The sequence below is a fragment of the Galeopterus variegatus genome, unplaced genomic scaffold (genome assembly GCF_000696425.1).
Source record: "Galeopterus variegatus unplaced genomic scaffold, G_variegatus-3.0.2 Scaffold7624, whole genome shotgun sequence".
NCBI lineage: Eukaryota > Metazoa > Chordata > Mammalia > Dermoptera > Cynocephalidae > Galeopterus > Galeopterus variegatus.
The window spans coordinates 127,936-138,036 of NW_007733735.1; the positions used below are offsets into that span (position 1 = coordinate 127,936).

General features: G+C 51.8%; 1 protein-coding gene across 1 annotated transcript in view; it reads right to left on the bottom strand.

The window, feature by feature from the left end:
* Positions 1-7,135: 7,135 nt before the first annotated feature.
* Positions 7,136-10,101, bottom strand: part of KRT82 (keratin 82) — a 12,044-nt gene continuing 9,078 nt past the window's right edge. The window contains exons 6-9 of the mRNA XM_008592153.1: positions 9,001-9,126; positions 8,173-8,393; positions 7,907-7,938; positions 7,136-7,377 (exon numbers count right to left, since the gene is read on the bottom strand). Of these exons, the coding sequence (XP_008590375.1) occupies positions 7,136-7,377; positions 7,907-7,938; positions 8,173-8,393; positions 9,001-9,126 (621 nt within the window). The remainder of the gene's footprint in view (positions 7,378-7,906; positions 7,939-8,172; positions 8,394-9,000; positions 9,127-10,101) is intronic.

Here is a 10,101-nt window from a genome sequence, read left to right on the forward strand (position 1 = left end):
CCAGCGAGGACAGAAGACCTGATACAGACTTTGGAATCAGAAGGACCTGGGTTTAATTCAGTTTTCCACCCACCAGCAGTGTGACTTTGGACAGTGGTGCACTGGGGACAGGGTGGTGGCAAGGTTTTGCTCCAGGTGCAGGCAATAGGGGGTGTTTGTCTGTAGAGAACTTAAAAACAATAATACAACCAACTAAAACTCGGCCTGCTTTCTATTGTCACCCTGCACTGGCTGTTCTACGTATTGTTAGCAGTCAATGTTACGTCCCCCCCTCCCTCCAGATATACCAATGACCTTGGGGGCATTGTTTAGCCTCTCTGAGCCTCAGTTTGCTCACGTGTGTTAGATGTGACCGTGTCTGGGACGTGCACTGTGTGTGCCTGGTAGCAGTCACTGTTCTCCACTTCTTTCCCCTGCTCCCTTCACCCGCCTCCCTCCTCCTCTCTGCCCACTCTTTGCTCCTTGCTCTTCTCTCTTTTGCATAACCCTCCCTTCACTTCTAAGTAGCCATCCCTGTTCCCGCCCAGCACCCCACCTGCTTCCCACTCCAGTGCTGAGGCATTCACACCGCATGAGCCATTGCCGGGCTGCCCTGTGTCTCAGCTTCCTTCATCCCTGGGCAGGCGGGGCGGGGTGGGGGTAATTGCGGCCAGTCAAGCATGACCACAGTTCTGGGATGAGCTGTCGCCATCAGCAGTTTATAGTTCTGAGACAGTATTTCGCCAGGTAATGCATAACATAACCCTCTGCCATGTTTTAGGGGGTGGCAGGTGGAGAGAGGGGGAGGAGTTGCCCTGGCAACCTGGGCTGGAGGTTTTGCTGCTGTGACAGTTTCTTCTTTCTGTTGTCATCAGCTTGAATGTAATCCCTCCATCCGCTGGCTGAGCCCAGCCAGGGCTCCTCAGTTGTGCGCTGCTTGCTGGGTCATCGTGATGCTATCTGTGGAGTAGGCAGGAGGGAGAAATGCTGAGTGGAAAGGGAGGGGAAGAGGTGGCGGGTGAAGGAGGGGGACCTGGCCCTGGGCTGGCTAAGCAGGGCCTGGGAACCCTGGGCATGCTGTGGCTGGGTGTGTGTGTGTGGGAAGGGGAATGACAGGGTAAGGCTAGATGCTGAGGAGGCTTTGCTGAACGCTGCCTTCTTCAGAGTGCTTCTGTTTCGCCTGGGGACGAGTTTGTGCTGGAGAGGCACTGGCAGCGAGGTTCTCATGCTGAGACCCGCCCCTGCTGGGAAAGGAAACTCGGGAGTCCCCCAGCAGGAGGAGGTGGGGATGATGGTGCTGAGTCCACCCTTGCCCAGACCTTCACCTCTCTGCCTTCTCAAACTAATGAACACTTACATGGAATTTAAACCCTCCCCAGGGGAGATAAAGTGCCACCCCCCTCGTTTGGTCCCCTCCTCTTCCAGGAAGGATAATTTTTTTTTCAGGTTTAATTCAAATTCCTCCCATTGCCTTCACAGCTGTCACCTGTCCCTAGTGAAAGCGTTGCTCCCGGTGGGCGTACAGTTCAATTGGCTTTAACAAACTTCTGGGTGCTGATGTGCACCTGGCATCACATTTCAGTGCTGGGAAGGCTGGGGCAGCTTCTCTTCTACCAGATCCAGTGCCCCTGAGTTCCCTTGCTCTGCTCAGATGACTGTTTTTGAAGCCATTCCCCACAATCCAAGCCCCTGCCAGGATTCTTTCTGGGTACTCGGTGGCCCTGGGTGGAGAGTGGCAGCAGGGGGTGGACCTGGGGCCACAGATGTGACTGGTATGAGGAAGGGTCCTTGGGGGCAGAGGCAGAGGGCACCTAAGGAAGGGGCAGTGGAGCAGGGAAGGGCGTGTGGGGAGCAGAGAGATTTCGGATGGGTACTTGAGCTTGGGAGGAAGAGGCACAAGAAAGTGGGAGACATTCTGAAGAGACAGACATGGAAACAAGGAGTTCCATTCCGGGTCCTTCCACCCTCCCCATGTGTCTTTGGGCTGTTCTACAACCTGTCCTTGCTGGGGCACTCTGGAAGAGGCTGGGATTTGGATTCTCCAGGCCAAGTCGAATGCAGTGAAGCTCTGGCTTCGTGCAGACAGGTCCTTTGTAGCTGAGGGCAGGGGGTCAAGGCTTTTTCCTCCTGTATCCCAGAGGAGAAGATCAGGAGAGGTTTGCTGAGTTGACTGGAATGCAAACAGCAGGGCAGGGCCACCACCAGGAGGCACTTTTGTCCTGCCTGCTTTGAGTCATCTCCTCCTGCAGGAAGGAAAGGAGAATGGGGGCACTGCTGGCCAGCACTGGGGGAATCCTTGGAGGGCACTCTGAGCGGGCGTGCCCAGGCCTCTGAGCAAGACACTGCTGGCATGAGTAGCGCTTAGTGGATGGCTTCAGACGGCCCCTCCCCAGCAGACACTCATTAGGGCCTGGCACTCTGGAACCCGAGTCTCAAAGGAGTGGTCACCAGGCATGGAGCCTGCCTCATGGTGCAGGTGAGGGAAACTTCCTTCCCTCACCTCCTCTGCTCTTACCTCAGCAGAACTCCTAGGTGGGCATTTCCTGGGCCTCAGCTATGGGACAGAGGTGTGCGGTCTCCATGGGTTTCTCTGTTTTCGCTGACTTCAGGTCAGAGTGTCCCTGTATTTCCAGAGCTCTGAGTTATTAATCAGCAGGGAGCTTAGCTGGCTCTGGGGCCAGGTCCAGAGTGACAGGGCTTAATGTGGGGGCCAAAGCTCCGAGACCCCGTTGTTCCCTTCCCTCCTTCCCCAGTGTGTGGGATTTAAACACCTGCACCTGCCACTCCTCCTGGAGAGCTTCTAGACCCTCAGTTTGGTCCCCCTGGCCCTCTGCTCTGCACCTTCATAACAAACCCCACAGCTGAAATTTCATGTTTTGAGTCTGTGTTCCCTGCTAGGCTGTAAGCCCCATGAGGTGTGGACTCCAGTCAAAGACCCATTTTTGTTTGTTTGTTTGTTTGTTTTTTAACAGCCTTTATAATTCATAAAACTGTATAATTCACTCATTTAAAATGAACAATTCAATGGTTTTTGNGGATGGGTACTTGAGCTTGGGAGGAAGAGGCACAAGAAAGTGGGAGACATTCTGAAGAGACAGACATGGAAACAAGGAGTTCCATTCCGGGTCCTTCCACCCTCCCCATGTGTCTTTGGCTGTTCTACAACCTGTCCTTGCTGGGGCACTCTGGAAGGGGCTGGGATTTGGATTCTCCAGGCCAAGTCGAATGCAGTGAAGCTCTGGCTTCGTGCAGACAGGTCCTTTGTAGCTGAGGGCAGGGGGTCAAGGCTTTTTCCTCCTGTATCCCAGAGGAGAAGATCAGGAGAGGTTTGCTGAGTTGACTGGAATGCAAGCAGCAGGGCAGGGCCACCACCAGGAGGCACTTTTGTCCTGCCTGCTTTGAGTCATCTCCTCCTGCAGGAAGGAAAGGAGAATGGGGGCACTGCTGGCCAGCACTGGGGGAATCCTTGGAGGGCACTCTGAGCGGGCGTGCCCAGGCCTCTGAGCAAGACACTGCTGGCATGAGTAGCGCTTAGTGGATGGCTTCAGACGGCCCCTCCCCAGCAGACACTCATTAGGGCCTGGCACTCTGGAACCCGAGTCTCAAAGGAGTGGTCACCAGGCATGGAGCCTGCCTCATGGTGCAGGTGAGGGAAACTTCCTTCCCTCACCTCCTCTGCTCTTACCTCAGCAGAACTCCTAGGTGGGCATTTCCTGGGCCTCAGCTATGGGACAGAGGTGTGCGGTCTCCTTGGGTTTCTCTGTTTTCGCTGACTTCAGGTCAGAGTGTCCCTGTATTTCCAGAGCTCTGAGTTATTAATCAGCAGGGAGCTTAGCTGGCTCTGGGGCCAGGTCCAGAGTGACAGGGCTTAATGTGGGGGCCAAAGCTCCGAGACCCCGTTGTTCCCTTCCCTCCTTCCCCAGTGTGTGGGATTTAAACACCTGCACCTGCCACTCCTCCTGGAGAGCTTCTAGACCCTCAGTTTGGTCCCCCTGGCCCTCTGCTCTGCACCTTCATAACAAACCCCACAGCTGAAATTTCATGTTTTGAGTCTGTGTTCCCTGCTAGGCTGTAAGCCCCATGAGGTGTGGACTCCAGTCAAAGACCCATTTTTGTTTGTTTGTTTGTTTGTTTGTTTTTTAACAGCCTTTATAATTCATAAAACTGTACAATTCACTCATTTAAAATGAACAATTCAATGGTTTTTTGTATATTCACGGATATGTGTAACCATCACCACAGTCAATTTTAGGGCATTTCTATCCCCTCATTTAACAGCCTTTATAATTCATAAAACTGTATAATTCACTCATTTAAAATGAACAATTCAATGGTTTTTGGTATATTCACGGATATGTGTAACCATCACCACAGTCAATTTTAGGGCATTTCTATCCCCTCAGAAAGAAACCTTCAGCTATCACCTGAGAAAGAAACCTTCAGCTTTCACCCCTATAACTCCCCCAGCCTCCCCCTCCCACTCCCTCCAGCCCTAAGCAATCACCACTCTGCTTTCTGTTGCTATACAGTTCCCTATTCTGGACTTTCATTCCGTTCATTATATGAATGGAGCCATACAATATGTACTCTTTTGTGACTGGCTTCTTTCCCTTTGCCTAATGTTTTCAAGGTTCCTCCATTCCTTTTTATGGTCCCCCAAATATTCCATTGTCTGGATATCTCACATTTTGTTTATCTGTTGGTGGACATTTGGGTTGTTTCCACCTTTTGGCTATGATGAATAATGTTGCAATAAACATTCATGTGCAAGTTTTTGTGAGGACATAGGTTTTTATTTCTCTTAGGCATATACGTAGGAGCGGAATTGCTGGGTCATATGATACTCTGTTTAACATTTTGAGGAGACACCAGACTGTTTTCCCCAGTGGCTGCCCTGTTTTACATTTTATCATGGGCTCTCGGTACTGTGTCTACTGCTCACCACTGTGTCGCCAGCCCTGGTGGCCTGACCCATAGCAGGTGCTTGATAAATACATGTTGAATGAATGAAAAAGTGAATAAATGGGTTCTTTTGAATATGCTGCCCATGAATCTGTAATTCCGGACTTCCTTTCAGACTCTGCTCTTACAGTCTTCTCTGCGAACCCCTCTCTGACCCCCTTTCCAGGCATGATCATTAGTTGCTTCTTGTTGTCCTCCTACTCTTTAGCACTCATTATTTATGACTCCTTTGTGAGGCTGAGAGTCCCTGCAGGGGTGAGAAGTATCTGAGTCACCCCTGTATCGCCAGACTCTAATGCAGGCTTGGCACAGAAAGGGTGCTCTGCGTGGGCTGTGGGGGTGGGGGACAGTCATCCAGCTCCCAGGAGAGGGGAGCCACAGGGGTGGGAAAGAGAGTCCCCAAGGAGCAGCTGCTTCAGGGGGTCAGTGAGGCAACAGGGAGGGGTGCTGGAGATTCACAGAGGGTGGAACCACTGCCACTAAATCTTGCCTCCAGGTCTTGAGGTGCTCTAGGTGAGGAGAGAAGACTGGAGGACCCTTGTTCTCCTTCTTTGCTGGACTGCCACCCATCTCCACTGCTTTCCCCAGGCCGGGGCTGACTAGGCATTGAGATGGTCCAGGATGGGGGACAGAGCCCAAGGATGGGGGCTGCTAAGTACAGTCACAGTGGGGGACCCCGTGGATTTTTCTCTAGGATACATGCAGGGTACCATGTAGTGAGGAGGCCTATGTGCAATAGGCATGTGGTTTGTAACATGGCAAGTGACTTGCAAACTGTTGTGGTGTGATGTGCAGCCTTTAACTGTGATTTGTATGGAGCCATATTTATTTCACGGTCCACTTGCAAATCACTTCCATGTCATTTTCCCATGTGTATAATAATGTTCATTTCCATTCTTAAGCCTCCAGCCCCCAAAAGCTGTTCATCGGTCCCCTTCAACCTTAATGCACCCCCCACAGAGCAAGGTGAATAATCCTAACTCTTGTAGTCTGCGAACAGAGTCAGTTTATTGGGAACAGAAAGGCCGAGAGGCTCAGGGAAGAGACCTTGGATCCTGGGTGGGCAGGGCTTGGCAGGAACAGCTTCTGGGAGGTGGGGCCAGCCCAGCATCTCCTCCTCCCGCTCCCAGTGCAGAGCCAGAGCCTCCAAGGTGGCCGGGGCAGCCCCACATCACTGTAGCGAGGACACCACATTCATATCAAACCCAAAGCAAGAGGACCTAAAGGGAGAGGAAGCAGGAACCGGGCAGCTATGTACAAAAGGTAGGGGGGTGGGGTGGGGCGTGATTCCACTGAGCAAATAATGTCACCTCTTTATTGTCCAGTAAATATTCCATGTCCCCTTGCCCTTTGTTCTAGGCATTTCCCCGCCATCAACTGCAATGTGAGCTCAGGACAAAGACTTATTTTATAGTTTGATTTCAACATACCTGAGCAAGTCAATCTATTGCCCAAAGATCACCTCTTGATTCTTTCTGTTGAGAGGACATTTGCAAGGCCTGAGTTATCCCCAAATCTTGGCACCTGACTTTGGAATTCAGAATGAGATTTGGGAGTGTCTTCTTTTGACTTTCATACTAGTGCATGTTTCAGGTGGGTGTTAAAAGAAGTTCACTTTTCTTAGGTGCATGGAAGCCACAAGTAAGGAGGTGGGGAGCCTTGGCTGGGGGGTGGCTTGTGGGGAGACTTCCATGGGATAGTCCACAAAGCAGAACTGTGATGTGCACTTTGGCCTCACCCGGAAGAGAAGTGGTTAGGGCTATCGCCATTCTCTTGGCCACACTAGCACCTGTCCCATGCATCCTCCTTCTCTGCATCCCACCCCCACCCCCAGGGCCTAGCATGAGGTCTGCACACAGCTAAGTGACAGGTGATAAATGACAGATGAATCCTGAAGATAAGGACAGACCTAAAGGGCAGCTTCATCCCCAGTGAAAACTTAAGGGGAAACTGGAGTCAGTACAGGAGGGTTGGGTTCTAGAACATCCTTGCCTTCAGCTCTGTAGGTGATAAATGACAGATGACTCCTGAAGATAAGGACAGACCTAAAGGGCAGCTTCATCCCCAGTGAAAACTCAAGGGGAAACTGGAGTCAGTACAGGAGGGTTGGGTTCTAGAACATCCTTGCCTTCAGCTCTGGTGGGGGTGCAGGGCTGGGACCCTGTCTCCTGGGTTTCCAGCCTTTGGGGCAGTGCTAACACTTGTGGCCACAGGAGCTGCCCCCCACCCCTAACTTCATGCCAGAGTTCCACCTGCTCCCGCTGCTCAGGAGCCCCTGGGGCTCACAGGGGATGTAGAGTTCCCCAGTGCCCACGACGCTGCAGCCCCCGCTGCTCCTAAGGACGCTCGTGCTTCCTGGGCAGTGCTCAGTCCTCAGCACAGGTGTGCTGACCGCACATGGCTCATAAAGGATGGTGCCTTTGGAGCTGCTCACCGCTGTGGGAACAGGGAGGGATGGTCAGGGTCCACACTGTGTGGCTCTGATATGTCTCAGTCAGCCCATTCCTCCCACCTGCTGCTACTCACCTGTTAGAACACCCTCATTCCAGCTACCAAGTCCATGTGTCCCGCCCTAGCCACATAAAGTGCTTAGAAGTCCCTTGTGCCTCTCCTCTTTCCCCGGAGCCTTGGCAAGGCCAGGCCCGATATCTGATTCACCCTCTCTCCATTTCTGCTTGTCTTGTCCCTCCTTCCTGAGCCTGCTTCAAGTCTCTTCCTCTAAAAAAGCATCCTCGTGTCAGTGTGGTTCTCTGTGGCCTCCAGGTCCTGAAGCACTGGGACCATGTTGCATATCTGCTCCCAGTTCCGACTCCCAAAGCCCTGTGGGAGAGCTGCTGCCTCTGCCCAGGAGAGCCCAGGAGTTCTGTCATTGAAGACAGAGCTCTTCCCTTGGGGTGGGGGAGGCATCAGAGGTCTGGGTAGGGGTGGTGTAGGGTGTCCCTTCGGACACGGCTCATTTACTTACAGATATTCACAGGCCCAATGCCTTCACACAGCCTGGGGGTAAAGGAAAAAGAAGACAAGGTCACTGCATCAAAGAGAGCAAGGCTGATGGATGTGGCATCTCCCCTTCTGCCCTCACCATGGACCACATAACAACAAGGGCTCGTAGGCTGGGTGCTGTTTTGGATTTTGGATGACTGGGTTGGGTGCTAGCAGCAGCTGCCTCCAGAGGGCTGGATAGTATACACATCTGGTGCCTGGCCTTCACTAACTCTGCATGGAGCTCACCTGTGCTCCTCGCCCTCCAGCAGGCGCCTGTAGGTGGCGATCTCAATGTCCAGACCCAGCTTGGAGTTCATCACCTCCTGGTACTCCTTAAGCAGGCAGGCCATGTCCTGCTTGGCCTTCTGCAGGGCTTCCTCCAGCCCGGTCAGCTTGCAGCGGGCGTCTCTGAGGGCCGCCTCACCCTGCTGCTCTGCCTCGGCCACAGCCCCCTCGAGTTTGCAGCGCTGGGGGAGAGGGCACAGAAAGGCATCACTTGGGACCCCTGGAACCTTAGCCTGATTCTCAAAGAACAGAAAACATGGTGACAGTCACATGGCAGGTTCAGATTTGCTGTGGGTTTCATCCTAGGATTGTGAAATCTGGTTCCTCCAGGGAATTGAGACCAGTTTTCTGTCTAAGAACCTCAAAGAGATCTGAAATTTTCATCTTAGATATGCTGAGCAATCTCTTTGGGGCTAATAGATTTTAAGTGCCTGGAGAATAAAGTGAGTCTGATTTTATGAACAGCTCGGTCACCTTGAATTTCAGGATTATAGAGTTGCAGTGTCTCTGGGCTGGAAGGGACCATGGAGACCATCTTTTCTGTACTACCATCTAGTGAAGCATCCTTTCTATGTATCTTTGACAGCAGATCAGTTAGCCTCTGTGGGACCTGGCTGTTTCCTGAGGCTGCTCGTCCTGCAGCGGTCAGCTCTTTTGTGGGAAGGGCTTGCTCCTCACAAGTGAGGCAGCACAGCCTATTCCCTCTGCAGAGCTCCTGGGGAGGACTGGACCCGCCCCGCATGCCCCGCCTCTGATGAGCTATCACAGCAAGGAGGTTCCTGGCCTCACCTGGGCTTTGACATTCTCAATTTCTTGCTGCAGCCGCTGGATCAGCTTGTTCATTTCCAGGATCTCATTCTTGTGGCTGCGGAGGCTGTCACGGTGGTTCCCAGCTGTCAGCCTCAGCTCCTCATACTGTCGAGACAGAGCGGTCAGAACAGTGACATCTGCTAGCTCCCTTCTCACTGTTCCGAGTCTCTTCTCCAGTGACCTCCTAGCTTGGGTGCTCTCTGGGACTCCTATATGTGTTCTGGCTCATTTCCATGTCTGGTCAACTTTGGGGTCCTTATGTGGGCTGTCCCTTATCCCATCTCACCCCGCAGCCCTGAACCCTCAGGCTCGTTAAATTCGCTCAGCTCCAAGATCCCATCTTCTCTGTTTCGCTGTTCTGTATCAGCTCCTCTTCTCTCTGTCCCAGAGCCTGAGGTCTCCAAAGGGCTCTTTCCCTTTTAATTGTCCCTCTGGACCTTGGAAGGGGTTCCTGTGCTCAAACTGTGATGCCTAACAGACCAGGGACCGAGGTCAGACCACATCTGCACATCGGGATGTGTACAATTGTATGTTTCCCCTCAAAACAATTGAAAACAAAATGCAACGTTATATTGTGCCTTGGCTTAACACTTTGTACTCTGAATCCAATTTCTGAATAGTGCGTACAGATCACATTTATAGATTTGAAAAAATTAGCCAACTTTCAATTTTCCAATAATGGATAGGATCATTTTGAAGAGAAAATGCACATTTTGAAGAGATAAGCACAAAATCATTCTTTTGGGCTCTTTCATTATTTGGTTTCTGAGGGAAAGCCTATAGTTGCCTAATAAATGTTCACTCTCCTCTTAAAACATAATGCTGATTTCATTTGGGGTGTCAATGAGCCCAGATAAAGGAATATTTCTCAGCCTTCTAATCAATGAGATCTATGGCTGTTGCTGGGTAGGGCTATAGGAAAGCTTCTTTTTTTTTTTTTTTTTTTTTTTTTTTTTTTGACCGGTAAGGGGATCTTAACCCTTGACTTGGTGTTGTCAGCACCACGCTCTCCCAAGTGAGCTAACAGGCCATCCCTATATGGGATCCGAGCCCTTGGCCTTGGTGTTATCAGCACCACAC